The sequence below is a fragment of the Anabrus simplex genome, chromosome 11, assembly GCF_040414725.1.
Source record: "Anabrus simplex isolate iqAnaSimp1 chromosome 11, ASM4041472v1, whole genome shotgun sequence".
Classification (NCBI taxonomy): domain Eukaryota; kingdom Metazoa; phylum Arthropoda; class Insecta; order Orthoptera; family Tettigoniidae; genus Anabrus; species Anabrus simplex.
The window spans coordinates 125,243,508-125,262,837 of record NC_090275.1 but is presented as its reverse complement, the minus strand read 5'-3'; the positions used below and the strand labels follow the sequence as shown (position 1 = coordinate 125,262,837).

Sequence of the window (19,330 nt, the reverse complement as noted above, 5' to 3'; positions counted from 1 at the left end):
TCGGAAACGAACAGGTAAGCCTAGCTGAAAAACTAAAGCGTCATAAGTAACTAATTTGGTGAATGTAGGCGAGGTTAGGGCAGACTCCTGTATGAAAAGCAAATTGGAACATTACGGAAATTTTAGCAGGAACGGAACTCAAGAGTGCTTATCCGAGGAGAGTGCCATCCCGGAAGCCAGGGGACGTCAAGCAGATAGGCTGCTCGCAGACAGATAAACCGAGACCGACAGAATTCAGGATACAGAATTAATTCGAACACTGCCTCGCTCACTATATATAGGAATTACTGGCTTTGGAGGCAGCCAATCAGCGCACACGTGTTCCCTATCGCCACCTAGACTCACCAATCCCAACCTTACTTTCGATCGCGAACTTTGATTAACATTCCAGAATACGCATGATCGCGAAAGTCTTATTTTTCCAGAATAGACACAACACACTTTCTAGAACACATACCAACAAAGTAACACACCCTGTACAAAAGTTATGTAACTTTCTGGATCTTTCCAGGAACTATAGACAGAATTCTACTATTTACCAATGCCTATGTTACAACATTATACAGTACAGGTTAGGTCAATAAAAATAAAACATCATATCGTATTTTACGAACAAAGTCTTTAAAAAAAAATACATTCCATTTGCATTCCATCGTTCACTTGTAACAACAGCAAAGGTGAAAGATTACAGCCTTGTCTAACTCCTGTAAGTACCCCTGAACCAAGAACTCGTTCTCCCATCAATTCTCATTGAAGCCCAATTGTCAACATAAATGACTGATTGATTTTAATAATCTACCTTTAATACCATAGTCCCCCAGTATGGTGAACATCTTTTCCCTTGGTACCCTGTCATATGATTTCTCTAGATCTACGAAACATAAACACAACTGCCTATTCCTCTTGTAGCATTTTTCAATTACCTGGCGCATTCTGAAAATCTTATCCTGACAGCCTCTCTGTGGTCTGAAACCACACTGGTTTTCAACCAACTTCCTCTCAACGACTGATCGCACCCTCCCTTCCAAGATGCCAGTGAATACTTTGCCTGGTATACTAATCAATGAGATACCTCGATAGTTGTTGCAATCCTTCCTGTTCCCTTGCTTATAGATAGGTGCAACTACTGCTTTTGTCCAATCTGAAGGTACTTTTCTGGACAGTAATAAAGAATCTTGGGAAGGGAGGGAAAAAGGAAATGAACAGTGTTTTGAGTAAGCAGTAACCTGCTTACTGTCTACTGTTCAAAACTTCTCAATAATCATATCCATGTACTATGAAGCCATTTCATCCCTGCCTTCCCACTATACTTCACCATTTCAGGTCTAATTTCATCTATTCCTGCTGCTTTATGACAATGGAGTTTATTTACTATCCTTTCCACTTCCTCAAGCATAATTTCACCAACATCATTTTCCTCCCCCCCATGAGCTTGGCTGTTTGCAACACCACCATGATGATTTCCTTTTACATTGAGAAGATGTTCAAAATATTCCCTCCACCTCTCCAGTGATTCCCTGGGATCTATTATGAGTTCACCTGAATTACTCAAAACACTGTTCATTTCCTTTTTCCCTCCCTTCCCAAGATTCTTTATTACTGTCCAGAAAGGTTTCCCTGCTGCTTGACCTAGCCTTTCCAGGTTATTACCAAAATCTTCCCATGACTTCTTTTTGGATTCAACAACTATTTGTTTCGCTCTGTTTCTTTCATCTACGTACCAATCCCTGTCTGCCTCGGCCCTTGTTTGGAGCCATTTCTGATAAGCCTTCTTTTTATGCTTACAGGCTGCTCTCACTTCATCATTCCACCAAGATGTTCGCCTTTTCCCATCTTTACACACAGCTGTTCTTAGGCGTTCCCTTGCTGTTTCTACTACAGCATCCCTGTATGCCACCCATTCACTTTCTATATCCTGAACCCGCTTACTGTCTACTGTTCAAAACTTCTCACTAATCATATCCATGTACTTCTGTCTAATTTCCTCGTCCTGGAGATTTTCTACCCTTATTCGTTTGCAGACAGATTTCACTTTCTCTACCCTAGGCCTAGAGATACTTAGTTCACTACAGTTCAGATACTGGTCTGTATCATCGAAAAATCCGCAAAAAACTCGTACATTCCTAACAGATTTCCTGAATTCAAAGTCTGTTTTTTTTTTTTTTGCTAGGGGCTTTACGTCGCACCGACACAGATAGGTCTTATGGCGACGATGGGATAGGAAAGGCCTAGGAGTTGGAAGGAAGCGGCCGTGGCCTTAATTAAGGTACAGCCCCAGCATTTGCCTGGTGTGAAAATGGGAAACCACGGAAAACCATCTTCAGGGCTGCCGATAGTGGGATTCGAACCTACTATCTCCCGGATGCAAGCTCACAGCCGCGCGCCTCTACACGCACGGCCAACTCGCCCGGTCAAAGTCTGTTAAGATATAGTCTATTATGGATCTGGTACACCTAGCCTCCCATGTGTAGCGGTGAATAGCCTTATGCTTGAAGAATGTATTCGTAACAGCTAAACCCATACTAGCACAGAAGTCCAGCAAATGCTTCCCATTCCCATTAGCTTCCATATCTTCCTCACATTTACCAATCACCCTGTCGTATCCTTCAGTTCTATTCCCAACTCTCGCATTGAAATCGCCCCACTATTCTATTCTTGCTGTTGACCCTGACCACGATGTCACTCAATGCTTCATAAAACTTGTCAACTTCATCCTCATCTGCACCCTCACATGGTGAATACACGGACACAATTCTTCTCCTAATTCCTCCCACTGGCAAATCTACCCACATCATTCACTCATTTACGTGCCTAACTGAAACTATGTTGCGTGCAATGGTATTCCTGATAAAGAGCCCTACCCCAGACTCTGCCCTTCCCTTTCTAACACCCGTCAAGTACACTTTATAATCTCCTATATCTTCCTCATTATTTCCCCTTACCCGAATATCACTTACTCCTAGCACATCCAGATGCATCCTCTTTACTGACTCAGCCAGTTCTACCTTCTTTCTTCCATAAGCCCCATTAATATTGATAGCTCCCCATCGAATTCCATTTCGTTCGCCAAGTTGTTTACAAGGAGTCCCTCGCCTGTCAAATGGGAATGGGACTCCATTACTCCCATAGGTCCGAGGCTTGCTTAAAGTGTTCTGAGCTCGGTAAATTCATGAAGCAGGATGCTGCCCTACTTGCACATAGTCCAAGTGAGGATCTCTCCTCTAACGGGTTATGGACCACCGGAGAATTGTATAGTCCTAGCCGCCTGAGCACAAGGAGGGCCACGACTCAGAATATGTCCGAGATGCCCACACCCATTCCATAGCAACTGGTATCCCTACTCTCAGGACCACTTACTAGTCCACTCAGCCGTTGCCCATGGTTCACGAACTAGGACGTGACTACAGTAACCCACAAACATGAACCATTGTTGGCTATAATTTTAACTATTTTCAATCATGTCATGAAGTTGAGGGATCATAGATTGTAGTGTTGATGTAATTTTTTAATTTTATGGTCTTTGTAGCCATGGAAACTTTGTATATACACGGGTGTTTTTATGCACCAAGAATCACTATACATATTCCTGCCCATGGCAATGTGCCCTATATGACGACAAAGTATTTCAACATTTATATGCAGATTCATTGTCTGATGTGCCACATTGGTGATGAGCCCTGAAATTCTTGTAGTTTCTTAGCTGACGATAAACGACAGCCGACAGTAGGTGTCGGGCTATGAATATTCTTGCTTTTATGCACCTCGTATTTCCTTGATTACTGATGAAATTGTGGGCAAGATTAGAAGTTCCAAACGGTATAGTCATGGAATATAAATTATCGCTGCATCTTTCTTTCTTTAAACCTTCATGTATTTAATAATATAATGTTGGATATTCCCTGGAGCTCTGGTGCAGATGTCAACACAGCATGGCATATTCAGTTGCCGATGGCTACCGATAATTGTGATTACCGGTAATTATGTACAGACCGGTTATAAGAGGTACCGAGTGACAGTGAGTTAGTAATGGCTAACACTAAACGGGGAGTAGCCATAAAGAGAAATCCTTGTATACTTGAATGCAGTAAGTGCACAAAAAGTACAAAAAAAAGGCATTCCTACTACACAGTGCTTAGATAGAATATTGAATGGCGCCACAAACGGTATTGCTTTAAAAAGTATCACACCATACAGACTACTAAGCAACGTAGTGAGTTCATGTTCCAAGTTTGAGGTCTTTATCTTGAATACTACAGTGGTTTGAGTGCAGCAGTGGATACTTGAACTATCCAGTCAACATGGGGTAGCAGCCGCCGTCAATGTGTTAAAAATATAATATTTCTTTCTGTGCCTTTCTCTTGCAGGAATATGCATGGAATTATATTTCTGATGAACATATTATGTATGGTTATGCTTACATCAGCTGTTCTGGAGAATAGCAGTCTGCAGAACTGTTACAAAATTATGAATGTTTTCAAAAAGAAACAACTTCTAGACAACACAAGTGTCTCGTGGTAAAGAGGAAGGACCGACCTCAGTATGATGTCACCATCTTGAGCCACTTATTCGACCTCTGGAATCGGTGCGGTAGCACATCATGTGAGGTGTCGTTTATTTGTTTCAATGAGCTCTACATTTATGTACAAAAAAGAAATCAACTAAAAAATGGTTTGAGAAAATTGTGTCGCAAAGAACCACAAAATAATTTTCTTTTGCAAACTATATACAATAAATAGCTTCAAAATTATCGAAAATATATTCCGAGAGGATCGAGCAGCTTGTCCAAATTCCAAACGGTACAAAATCAAGTTGCGAGGCAACTACACCAGTGTGGATCACCCTAGTCTGATCAGCTGATCTGAAGAAATAAAACATCAAGAATAAAGTACAGACAAGGTATCTTATTTCACCAATGAACCCTCATATGGTGGTATTCTATATCGAAACATGCAGTCGTGAACCCAAGAATATTTTCGCTACTGTTGTTTCACATCAGAAATCAATATGGCGACCTCATCACGATGGAATAAATATTTTTTTCTTTGGTACCTTATTACATGAAAAATACTCACAACGTTCACTGCATGACAGGCATAGACACAGCAGCTCTGCTGTGAGATACGTCGGAATCTCTCCACAGCTGTGTCACAGTCTTGGTCTGCGTGTAGAAGTTGATACCCTGGGCAAGAACACAGAACAATGTTAGAGCACGGTGGACCTCACAGACAAGAATGATGCCTCACACAGGGTGGCCAAATGTCATGTATGTAATATGTAACAATCGAAGTGATACTGAAACAAGCAACAGCGAATCAATGGAAATATGGTGGATTCATGAATTTTCTCAACTGAAGGATGTTTAGTGGCTGCAGTGTGGATTTGTGAATAAGTGCATATTGGGCACAAATTTGCACACATTGTGACCAATTTTCAGTTGAGTTATTGGAAGGCATTGCCATCGAAGAGAATATTATTGGCCTGGGAATGGAAGACTTCTACGACAGGATTCGTGAAGGATGCACCTCAGAATGGAAGACTGTCGACATGATTGGAAACGTGCCGCTGTTCAAGAATTCGTGACCTCATTTCCAATTAAGTCTCTATGCAAAAGATCATGGAGGAATGAATACGAATGTTTTAGATCAGTGGTTTCCTACCTGGGGGCAATTGCCTCCAAGTGGGCGATCTGGGTTATCAGGGGGGCAATAAATAACCAGGAGGCGATTTGGGGGCGATGAGTATTCAAAGGGGGAAAACTAAAACAGTACTGTAGCCTACAATAGAAGTTGCCAGGTAGTACGAGTCACAGACTATTCTCAGCCGGCCAGTTCACTGCGCCCACCCCTCTCCACAGTCCCCTCCTGTTGTTGATCAGCGCGGCCAACTAGTGACTCAACCCCACTCCCCTGCCATCACAGTACACCTGCCATTGACTTACATTTGTCTTCAGTCTCAACTAGCCTTTGTATGCCTCACCATCAGTTTTTGTGTATGTCTTTTCTGTTTTTGTGCGTTATTTTTTGAAGTGTAGAAGTTCATTGCACAATGGATTCAAATAAGAAGAAGGATCGAGAAGGCAGTGACTGATGATGTTCGCGAGTAATTTCCTTGCTCAAGTTTTGCTATATAATAGAGGTTCGTAATCGTTACATTAGTGTAAGAGTGATCAGAAGTAAATATTTAGATCACCTACTACATTCTTGTAAGTAAGATACTTGACATTATTTCCGTGATCTCTGTGAGAAGTGAAGAACTATACAGATAACCTAAAACCCTTTGTTGACCCACTCAAAATGGCCACCTCTGTTGATAGAGGTCGGCATCTACTGAATTCAATGAATGAAAAAATCAATGATATTTTTCCTCAGCAGACACCAAGTAAGCCAACAAAAAATAATAACAACACTGTAAATAACCCTCCACATCCTAACAGTGCATCAGGTAATCAAATGACAACCGTCACAAGTAGGCCTAGTAACGAACGTAATTCAAGGTTAAGCTATTCTGCTGCAATACAGTCGTACCCCTCCAAAGAACAAGCTATTGTAATCGAATCTCATGATGGGATCAGTATCAAGGATTATGTGCTAGCTATAGGTAAACTTACAACCCCTAGCAACATTCGGTTTGTTTCATGTATTATTATTTATAAGTTTAATATTCCGTATTGATTGAATTCAATGTAATAGATAAGAAAAATGTTCCACCGATCAATACATTTATTGTGGATGAATTATTACGCTAGTACCGGTTTCGACCTATCTTGGCCATCATCAGCTAGCACACAAATTTACAGTCATGGGATAAATTACCAAGAAGTTACTTAAGAGCATCCGGATGTCTGATAAAAAAATGGAAGTAAAATATATTGCAGTATGTTGCGTTAAAATAGCTCTGATTAAAAATAGTGATGGTTAGAATAAACTAAAACCTATTGATTGAGCATGGACATGAGTACATAAACATATTAAAATATATATGCCACATCATAAGACACTAAAAATATATAGCACATTAAACACATTAAAACATGGTATATTTTAAAAACGTCTATTAAAATTTGAGTTCATGTTGCGTTGCATTCATTCTTCAATCCTCTTGTAGTTCTTGTGTTGATTAAGTTGAATATCGAGAATGTTCTATGGTTGATATATTTTGTATTAGTATGTTATCAGAACTCATGTACTCGCAACAGAGCACAACAAATATCCAAACAAATCGGTACACAACCTCCACAGCAACAACAATTACGACCATATAACGTGCATAGACTAGAGAAGTGTCACCACCAACTACTCTGATATTAAAACCTATCTTGCTACATCAACTTAATTTTCAAATTTTACTGACATGAGTTCTGCAATAACTGGCCATTTTCAACCACATATGGAGCTCTAAGACATTTCCTGATCAATGGCGAAATGCCATTTTAGTTCCAATACCCAAACCAGGGAAAGACAACTCAATTGCAGAAAATTATCGGCCTATTGCTTTAACTAATGCGATGTGTAAACTCATGGAGAAAATAGTCAACAAAAGATTACGCCGGTATCTTGAGCACATAAATTTCTTCAGTAACGTGCAAAATGGGTTCCGTAAAGCACACTCCACAATAGACACTTTGATAAGTCTGGAATCTGAAATACAGGAAGCATTCCTCAATAACCAACACCTAATAGCAGTCAGTTTAGATATTAATAAGGCATATGACATGGTATGGAAAGACTTTTCTAAAACTAAAACCAAAAATAAACATACCATCGCTAACCCTGAATTATATATGGAAGACCATAAAATTGAATCAGTTAAAACTATTAAAATCCTAGGACTTCTATTTGATAACAAGCTCACCTGGACCCCATACCTTAAAAATCTTAAAGACGAGTGTCAAAGAAGAATGAATATCATGAAAATTCTCTCAGCAAAAAACTGGGGAGCAGACTACCATGTCCTAATGAACACATACAGAGCCACAATCAGAGCCAAACTGGATTATGGCAGTATAGTATATTGTTCTGCCAGACCGTCTACTCTTAAGATCCTTGATACCATCCAATCTTCAGCTCTTCCAATTGCCCTAGGAGCCCACAGCACCAGCCCCATAGCTAGTATAGAGATTAAAGCCAACGAACCACCATTTGAAATCAGACGTAAACAGCTGAGTTTGATATACGCACTAAAGATAGCTGGTACAAGTAACCAACACTTGAAAAAACATCTACGTTCAAAGAGACATAAAGGAAAACTAACTGGATCTCAACCCCAACCCTTTAACATCAGAATATCCAATCTTCTCAAAGAACTAAACCTCAGCCTTCCACCCATTTTATTTCCACACAACTCACTAGATACCCCTCCATGGAAAGCTCATTTGCCTCCAGTCAACTGGGAATTGAACAACAATCTTGAAGCTCAAACTGACACAGCAAAATCCCAACAGTTATTTAATGAAATTTGTAATAGATACTCATCCTATAGTGCAATTTATACTGATGGATCAAAATTCAATGAGAGAAATGGTTGTGCAGTGAAATATAAAGACTATAGTAAGCTATACAGATTACCAGACCTTTTCACAGTTTTTACAAGTGAACTGTATGCTCTTAAACAGGCCATCATTCATATTTCAAAAGCAAGCTACAATAACTCATTCATAATATTCTCTGATTCCAAAAGTGCATTAACTTCAATACAAAATCCATCAACAACACACCTCCTTGTTAAAGAAATTCAAATGCTGTACCACAAGATCAAGATTGCAGGAAAAAATGTTATTTTTATGTGAATACCATCTCACAGAGGAATACCAGGCAACGAATCAGCTGATCAAGCAGCAAAAGAAGCTACTAGTCTTCCAATCAACGACCGTCAAATTGCCACGCCACATTCTGATATCATCGTTTATATCAAAATCAAACTACACGAACAATGGAAAATGAACTGGCTTAAATCTTCCACTAGCAACTTCCAGAAAATTAAAATGATATCTACGAGAACATATCCTCTCCAAAACCTCACCAGACATGAACAAGTCTTAATCTCCCGACTAAGGATAGAACAATAAGAAGATGTACAATATTAGAAGGATCCACCTTTCAATACTTCGTTGTAAGTTGAACTAAAAAGAAGTCACAACTTGTTTATTGGGACCGGTTTCGACACATTACAAGTGTCATCATCAGCCAAATAGTAAAGTAGGGCAAGATATAAAGATCTTAAAACAACTAATACATTGAACACAGGCAAAAAATTAACATTGATTCATATCGTAGCAATTCAGTTAATGTCCATGGACATTTTTATAATTACAATATTATTATTATTACTATTATTCTGTAATCATATGTAAGAGTCGCAATAAGACCTTGGAGTTAAAGCGACTATAAACATCCCTAATAAAAAAAATTTTAAAAATAAGAAGAAGTGTCGTCAATACTCAGCTGCGTACTTAAAATTCGGTTTTGTCGCGTTACTGCAAAATGTGCAGTTTCCACATTGTCTTTTGTGCGATAAAACATTTACTAGTAATGAAGCCATAAAGCCTTCGCGAATGAAATATCATTTATCAAGAGTACACAGTGATAAAGTGAGTAAAGAACTTAGTTACTTTAAACACCTCAAAGCTAAAGCTGATAAACGGCCTAATGTGAGCGAATTATTTAAAAAACTAGCAACCGATCTTGACAAAGATCTTCTTGCTTCTTACGAGAAGGTGTCTTTATTGATCGCTAAATGTGCACACAATTGGCCAAACTCTTGTTGACTAGTGACTCAACCCCCCTCCCCTGCCAACACAGTACACTTGCCAAAAAATGTTGAAATCATGCTAGGCGAGGGCCCTGGCAATAAGTCAATCAGTTCCTTTGAGCAACAATACTGGCCCAGGCGAATTGATGAAATGACCACAGACGTTGAATCCAAACTCACCAATAGGTTGAAAAAAGTAAATTTGCCTTGCAGATTGATGAATCAACTGTGATTGGTAACAAAGCAATTTTATTAGCTTATGTGAGGTTTATCAATGAACAAAAGGAAATTCAAGGAAATGTTGTCTGCTAAAACTTTGATCACTGATACGAAGGGATGGTCGATTTTTGAAGTGGTGCAAGATTATTTTGAGGAAAAAGAGATTCCCTAACAAACGTGAGCACTTGCGCAGCAGACGCTGCTCCTGCCATGTAGGTCATCATGTTTGGTTTCTAGCCCACCTTAAGAAAGAAGTGCCAGAGGTCATCACTATTCACTGTGTCATTCATTGTCAACACTTAGTTGCGAAAAAATTGAGTGGTATCCTGCACGAAACCCTACAACTGGTTATTACTGGTGTCAACAATATCAAAGATAATTCCTTCAAAGAGCATCTGTTCGGACAACTTTGCCATGAAAATGTCGAGGAATTCGAACGCTTGCTTCTACATATGACCGTGAAGTGGCTTTCCAAACAAAACTGTTTGCGCCGTTTCTTCGAATTATTTGACATGGTTACTGAGTTTCTCGACACGGCTGATCCTGAGAATTTGAAGCAACGCAGGTTGGAACTTGTGTACTTTACAGATATTTTTGAAAAAATGAATGAAGTCAATATAAGACTTCAAGGAAACAAGATGAACCTTATCAAGGCCAAAGGAATTATTTCATCATTCATCGCCAAGTTTGATGTTCACTAGGTAAATATTGGCCGTAAAGAGCTGATTCAGTTTCCGGCCCTTAAAAGGTGTTCTCTGTCAGATAATGAGACACCTGAACTCCCAGAGGACAAAATTCTAATTTTTGCTGATCACCTTGACCAGCTAAAAACTGACATGGAATCAAGCTTTGGAGATTTGACCAAGTTACAAATTCCGGATTGAATTCTAGATCTCGTTTGAAGCTTGATAACTCTTTGCAGTCGGAGTTTCTGGAAGTATGACCGTGAGGCAAACATTATTTTCAAGCAGGCGGCCATGGCAAAGGTAAAATAAAACAATAACAAAGTTTTCAAACTTTCATTAATTTTTTCAATTTTTCACACTTTTCAATTTTTCCAGATTCCAATTTAAAGATGAAAACATGTACTCCTGTTTTTGAAATTTACGTCAATGATCTTTGCTTATTATTTCACTTTTGTTCTTAAAAATCTCTGTAAAAATGTACATTTTTATTTTTTCTATTCTGTTTAAGAGCGACCGGATGGAACTCGTTTGGTTGTTTTTATATATGGCAATAAAATTGTGTAAAATAATAAAACTGCTTTATTATTTACACTTTACTTCTCGGCATACAATGAAAATGAAAAGGGGGCCTCTAGAAAGGGGAGATGGGCCACTGTTTTAGCTCTATCATGGACAGGAAAAATTTATTCTAAATCTGTATTGAAAATACAAACTTTACATCTTTAGGGTGGGGGTAGGCTCTCATGTCCCATACTTGAATCTGACCCCCTTTTAGTACATTCCCTTGAAACAATCACCAATCATTGAATAATATGTAGTCCTCAGCGAGAATGAAACCTGCTGAACTAAATTACAGATCAGTTATCCATGAGACATCGCAACAGTGGCGTAACAAACATTTTTAGATGAAGTATGGTATCGGCCTCAGTTTCTAGAGTGACTAAAGCTGTCCGCTGCCAACATTCAGGATATTTCAGCACAACAACATGCTTGTGCACCAGATTTTGGTGTCATAAAGGCCAGTTCTTGTGATGCTGCGAGAAATATGAGAAATCGGCGACCAGCAACCAAACACATCAAGATAGCGACCATCAATGTAGTGACATTAACAGGGAAAGTGGAAGAAATTGTAAATTTTATGGTTGATAAAGATATAGCTTTGCTGGGTCTCAGTGAGACCAAATGGAAAGGAAAAGTTGAGAGGAAACTAAAGAAAGGATACACCTTATACTATAGTGGAGGAAGAGAAGCCAAAAATGGTGTAGGTCTCATAATAGAAAAGACCTAAAGGAATACCTAGAATTGGTGGAAAACATAAATGACAGGTTGATTAAGATCAGATTGAGACTTGAAACTGGTGTTACAGATATAATTCAAGGGTCTGCTCCACAAACAGGAAATACAGATACAGATCATAGGAGACATGAATGCCCAAGTAGGTCAGGAAAGAAAACGAGACAAAGAGATTGTAGGGTATTTTGGATATGGGAAAAGAAACATGGCTGGATATATTTTGGTAGACTTTTGTAGAAGAAATGAGCTGATCATTGGTTACACATGGTTTCAAAAGAAAAACAGTCAAAAGATAACAAGATACAGTTGGGATAACAAAATCAAAACTCTGATAGATTACATTTTGGTCGAGAAAGATAACAGGAAATAGTTGGTAGATGGAACAGCCCTCCCAAGTGAATCTTTTGAAGGAGATCACAGAGTTGTGTTAGCTAAAGACGGAAAAGATACAAAAGATGATTGAGATTAGGCAAAGAAAGCTAAGGGTGTAGAAAATGCAGGAGAAGGATATAAATGAAGAGTTCCAGACACACATTAAAACAAGTATACCTAAGGAAGACATCGGAAGGATCAAAGAAGAATGGGCGTACTTCAAAACAGTCATGGTGGAGTCTGCAGAAAAGACCTGTGGAAGAGTATCAGGAAGAAAGAAAGATCAAGAAATGCCCTGGTGGAATGACAGGGTAAAAGATATAATTAAACGGAAGAAACGAGCTTGGAAATGATGGCTGAGAAACAGAAGAACAGAATGCAAAACAGAATACAGGCACTGCAAGAAGGAGTGTTCCAAGGTGGTTCAAGAAGAGAAAAAGAGATGCTGACAAAAATTCATCTCTGCAAGAAGATTCAACCAAAAGCAAAAAGATCTTATTCCAGTGGGTAAAAAAGAAGAAAAACCCAGATGAAGGTGCTAACTTCATTAAAAATTGAAAAGGCACATGACAGTGTCCCAAGGAATTTAGTATGGAAAACATTGACAGATGCACAGATTGGGAATGAAACAATGCAGATGGTAATAGCATTGTATCAATTTACAACCAAAGTGGGTCAAACTGAATGGTTCAGAGTTGAGACAGGCTTAAGACAGGGAAGTGTATTGTCTCCCTTACTCTTCATTATCATGGATAGAATTCTGCATAATATCAAGGAGAAGATGATGGGCGAGCAAGTAAACTCTATGCTCTTTGTTGATGACATTGTACTTTGAAGAGGAAGTACAGACACAAGTTGATTTATGGAATGAGGAGATAAGAAATTTTGGAATGAAGATTAGTACTGCCGAAAAGCAACACTTTGATCATGACGAGAGGTAACAGAAAATCCAAGGGAGTGATAAAAATACGAAATGAACCTCTTAAATACTTGTGCAGCGTGATATCACACGATGGAAATTTGGATGGGGATACTGATTTAAGAATACAGCAGTCTGTAAGTTTCAAAGAGTGTGTATGAGACATTGTGTGGACCAAAGATGTGCCAATGAAGTGCAAGAAGGTTTTATACTCGTCCTATTATAAACCTATACTGACCTATACTAAGCAGAACCAAAGTAAGATACAAGCAGCTGAAATGAGGTTCTTGAGGAGCATACATGGAAAGACAAGATGAGGAAATAAGGAGAAGTGTGAGTGTGTGTAAACTTCAAGAAGAGATTGATATAGCAAAGCTAAAATGGTTGAGATGGATGATGAGAATGCCAGTAGAGAGAATACCAAAGAGATAACAAATGGATACAGAGACTGCAAAGAGGCCTAGAATGAGATGGAGGAGCTCTGTTGTGGACTGTATTGCAAATAGAGAAGTTGACATCAATAATGTACTAGAAGAGGAGTGGTGGAAAGATCGAGTAAGGTACACTACCCTACCCAGAGAGAAAATGGATGAAGAAGAAGAAAAGTCAATATGCACTTCATCAAAATAATGTTGGTAAGGTCACTATTGTGTTCATAATTTTAAATACTGTATCTTTCAAGCACTAACAGTCACAAGGGATGCCAGAGTGCAAGAATTTTCACGTGGAAAGGGATTTCTTAATGTGCTACTATATCTATTGTCATGACTCTGTTAAATGTGCTGGGATTCGACGTTACTACACCACCACAAGAGATGATTTAAAAATAAAATAATAAACAGAAAGAAACAGAACTAAATTTACCACTAGAAATGTTAACTCTTACTCTCATCATTAATTACTCTACACATATAGTATTGTCTGTACATTAGTTTCTATTACAACTTTTTTTTTAAAGATACTTTTCCATTCAGGTCGGCTGAAGACCATATTAGTGTCTGTCTGTTTCATTGCTACGGGTAAATCTATTGTGAGCAAACTTAATGTTTAGACTTTATCCCATTCTGAAGCAGGTTTTAAGATATACAATCGCTACACTCTGATGTTCTGCTCTACGGGGTGACTGGCTTCCTCACAGTTCAGTGTTGCGCCATGGTAGTCACAATCACTTGGCTCGCAGATATGCTCTGTGCTGAGGAGGGGGTTCTCCCAAGGATGTTGTAATTTCATCCAATTTGTGAAGAAATCAGTCAATGATATGCAATGCAACGAGATCATTTCGTCTTCTGAGGCTGGATCTACCAAACAGTCAATACAAGACACACTGGCAGTAAATACAGAGGAAACGTGAGCACAACAAGAAATTCATGCAGTATCAGCCAACCAAGCTACCTCCTCTGCAGTTCCACAGTCTGCATATTTCTCAGATAACTATTCAAGTGTGTGGACTGGAGCTTCATCATGGGGCACACATTAACATATGATTATTTAGCTCAGAAAGATGACAGGGAATGCAAATATCTATTTAAATGTTAAACTATTAATTTGGTAATCAACATCATTTTTATAAAATTGTATATTCCTACCCTTTCATTGGAGGTTCTCCCAAGGATGTTGTAAATTTATATAAATTTCATCCAATTTGTGAAGAAATCAGTCAATGATATGCAATGCAAATATGAAAGCTTTTCGTCTACTAATGATCCTTGGGGCGAATTCATATTCAAAACCTGAAAAGACTTTATTTTTAACACTTTTGCTATACTCATCATTAGTTCCTTCTGCGCGAAGCAAGCTTCCACCAATGAGTTCTCTTCCTCCCACCTGATGTTAACTATTCATAAGTCATCTTTGAATGTTTGACACCATGTTTTGCATGGTCTGCCCGGCTTCTGGCTGTTTCCTAGTGGCTCCCATCGCATAGCGTACAGAATATGGCCGGCTAGACGGATTCCACATTCCACCAAAACATCTTGCAATTTCCTTCAGCCACTCTGTTGCAAAACATTCTCATTGGTGATTCGGCCATGCTGAGCGATGTCCAAAAGTTTGCGTAGACAAGGTTGAGTTCCCGTGCTGTCTATGCAGTAATTTTCCATGCTTCACTGGCATAGATCGCTGTTGGTATGACAAGTGTTTTATTAAGTTTTGTCTCTTTATCGACCGCTGAAGTGGATCAAACGGGTCGCAAGCGCTGAAGGACTGCTGAGGTTTTGCCAAGTTCGTAATGCACATATACTTCTACACTGCCATCTTTATTATCTCTGCAGAAAATGAATACCCTTATCAGTCAAATAATCATGCATAACTGTTTTTCGGGAAGAAGAAGTGGGTGCGCGCTTACATTGGACAATATGGTATAAGGTGTTATCAATCACGACTACAGAGTTGGGTGGTGAATTAGGAATTAATTTCTCTGTCACATATTCTTCATAGTTTCTATAGTTCATCTCATTGTGATAATTCTGTCATATGGTTGGATTTCAAAAGCTACAAAGCATTTGGAATGAAACCTGCACCTGAACTGGCACGTACCACTATTAATCTTTGACCTTTTTTGATAGGTGACTTCTGTCCATGCAGAGAACCGTCACTCCAATCGCTTGGCGTAGTGTGCGAACAATGCAAATATCTCTCAGTGTCGGCACCGCCTTATGCTCTGTGCGTACTGTACACATAGGAGCCTTATGTCAGGTATTTGATGCATGTCTTCTCTGCCTTCCTCCATTGAAAACTTAGGCCTCAAACTATCTTGCTTAATGTTCTTACACCATATTTAAACTATATATTTTCAACCAGTTTCCTATGGAACTTTTCCAGCATTGGTCTCTTGCCTTTCCTATCATGAAAATTTTGAATCGTACGTCTGATCATGCATTTATCAAAATTGTGCAATTTACACTTCTTGATAGATTTCAGGCTTCTTTTTTGCAGGAGTTGAAAATTAATCCACTTCACCCTTTTCAATTTTTTTGCATCCTGTATTACATTCTGCATGGACCTTTCCGACACACCCAGCCACTTTCTTTTGAATAACGCATATGTTTCCAGAGGGATATGTTCCAGTTTTCATGAATATATACACATTATGAATAGCTTCCCTAGTTTGACTCTGTTAAGTTTTTGCACTCCCTAATTTATAACAAAATGGGGCATTGCTAAGTACACTGAAAAATATGCACAATTCTCAAAGCCTTAGTTATACAACAAAGGCACGTTGTTACATTACACACACAAGCTTGCTGCTTCCTTGCACTATACGCTTGATAAACAGCTCTTCTTGCAGGATGCATATCAGCACTGGCAAAGTCATGGCTGACTCCTGTGGCTGGTTGGTTCAAGGTCTCCTTGAAATGTGCACCCATCTCGCCACCTGCACTTCTTTGGTAAGAAGAAATTTGCTGTCCTTGTTCTTAAGAGGAAAATATGAGCTGCTTCTTTGGTTAGTCAATTCATAAACAATACAATACAGCGTCTTGGCCTCATTCCGAACTGCTGCCTCATGTGCCTCAGACCCCTTGTGCTTCAGCCATGCTTTCTTGTCAGTGCAGCAGCAGATCTGCGATCTTCAATGAGTTTCCATTACAAGATATTAGAATCATTCCATACTGACGGTTTTCACTATACAAAGGAAAAATTAAATGTATCCTCCTAATTCAATACATTGTATTGTAAAGTAAAAAGAGCCTCCAAGTGCCTCACCTTCGACTGCGGTCATTTGTAGTGCGTCCATTGACCTTCGATGTCCACATCGTCATGCAGAAGTGGCTGAAAACTGTTAATTAGTTTGAGATGGAACTGCGCAACAATGCCAGGGTCCTTCATTTTCCAAAAGTCGAAGGGGCATACTGATTGGTGGTGGTGTACCTTCTTTAGCCTGAGGTGAAACGTAGTCATGACTAGATAGTGGTCTGAACGCTCCTCGGTAGGCAGCAATGCAGAACGTCAATATTTACTCGCACATATATAATAAATTTTGTTACTTGTTGAACCGTCGGGCGAGCGCTATGTTGCCAAATGTGTCGGAAGACACATAAACTGTTCATGCTATCAGGCGTTCACCATTATCATATACCATTCGTTTGCACTGCCAAACCATACAGCCCACTGAGATATCTGTGTCCATCAGCCTCGGCGGTCATGTTTCCGATAAGTAATTTAATATCATGCCTGGGGATTTCGTTGAAGGTCTCCTGGAGCTGATCAAAGAATCTTTATCAGCTTCTTCGGTCTCCTCTGTTGGTGCGTAGACCTGAATAATGGTGATTTTTGCGTGGCGTGATCGGAAGCGGGTGGTGATGAATACAACATTAACAGGCTTACATCCAATATATTTGGTCCATTATTGGACATTATAACTTTTCCAGGCTTACATCCAATCAACTCATTTGCCACTTCTTTCTCAGGATCAATCCAACACCACGAAAATGCTGACTTTTTTAAATTAAAAACTTCATCTTTGGTCCGTATTGAAAGGAGATTAACATACAATAGAGGAAAGCGTAATTGATCCACCTTTTTTCAATACAAAGCATGTTGTTAATACAATCACTACATTTTTATTTAGAACCGGTTTCAATGTCTTTCGACACCATCATCAGCCAAAACAGGTCATATGAACAAAGATATACAAGTATTATAATACATATTATAGACCCTTAATAATAAATAACATTAATTGGATGAAATAAAAAGTGACGGTGCTTAAAAGTCATTCTTACAATATTTACAAGTTATGAACTTATTGGTCAAATTATAAAATGAAAGTGAAAATATCAACAAATATTTAAAAATCTTGATCACTTTGTAATGGTTAAAAGGTCTTGAGCATGGCGTTGCTAAACACTGGGCAAAATTGAACACTGACATCTAAAGATCCTCCGCAGAATACTGATGATAAGATAAAATATGTAAGTTTGATAGTGGCTTGTAATATCAGATCATAAAAAGAAACAGTAAGTTACAAGGTACTTAAACAAGTGGATCTTGCTGTAGGCTCTGACAGAAGAGTAGTTCTCGATCCAATGCAGAGACTAAAGTATGAAAAAGAAAGTTAAGAGTTAAAATGAAATAATGGAAAACGGGCAAGAAATTAAAAACTTTAAGTAAGAGCCTCACCTCGAGCGGCCTGTTGTATGTACGGAGAGTGGCGAGGAACAGGTGCTAGAGCTACTGGAAGCGTAGAACATTACTAAGGGAGGGAGAGGGGTGGGTCAGGAGGGAGGAGAAAAGGCGTAATGAAAGGGCTGAGTCAGGCTAGCATGGTGAGGAAGGATAACGTGATAACGTGTTACATATAATCTGGAAGAACAAACTATTTTTGGGAAATTTAGCACTGTTGGGAATTGAAATAAGAACATCAAATAAAATTCTGGGCTTTTCGGAAATGTCGTTAAGGTTCAGATTCGGGTTGAAATGTTGATCTAGATGTATGTAGCAGGTTTCTGTGATATCTAGTAAGGGGCCTTTGCTCAACGTATCCAATATTTTTAAGTCCTGATCTATTCCATTGAATTTGTGTTTATAATCCTGAATGTGCTGACCAACTGCAGAAAACCAATTATATTTGATTGCATTAAGATGTTCTGCATATCTAATCTTTGACCTATATATGAAATGTTACAGTCGTTGCACCGGAACCTGTAAACACCTGACTTAGTGAAAGGGTTGGATTTGTTGACTAAGTTGGAATTGTGGAGAATAGCCACATTTCTATTGCTCGTACGGAAAGCAATATTAACGTTATGTTTCCTGAATAAGTTGGTGACACTGTAGAAACATACAATACATACATTATCATTATAGACTGTTATGCCTTTCAGCGTTCAGTCTGCAAGCCTCTGAGAATTTACTAAACGTCGCCATAATCCTCGATTTGCAACTCGTGTTGTGGCCTCATTTAGTTCCATACCACTTATCTTGAAATCGTTAGAAACCGAGTCTAACGATCGTCATCTTCGTCTTCCTCTACTTCTCTTACCCTCTATAGCAGAGTCCATTATTCTCCTAGGTAACCTCTCCTCCTCCATTCGCATCACATGACCCCACCACCAAAGCCGGTTTATGCGTACAGCTTCATCCATTGAGTTCATTC

The 19,330-nt window shown here is 39.0% G+C and overlaps 1 protein-coding gene across 1 annotated transcript in view; it reads right to left on the bottom strand.

Annotated features, from left to right (window-relative positions):
* The window catches only part of LOC136883505 (probable methylmalonate-semialdehyde/malonate-semialdehyde dehydrogenase [acylating], mitochondrial), a 459,660-nt gene that overhangs the window by 79,233 nt on the left and 361,097 nt on the right, over nucleotides 1–19,330 (bottom strand). The window contains exon 10 of the mRNA XM_067155852.2: nucleotides 5,073–5,179. Coding sequence (XP_067011953.2) covers nucleotides 5,078–5,179 — 102 coding nt within the window. The 3' untranslated portion in view covers nucleotides 5,073–5,077. The remainder of the gene's footprint in view (nucleotides 1–5,072; nucleotides 5,180–19,330) is intronic.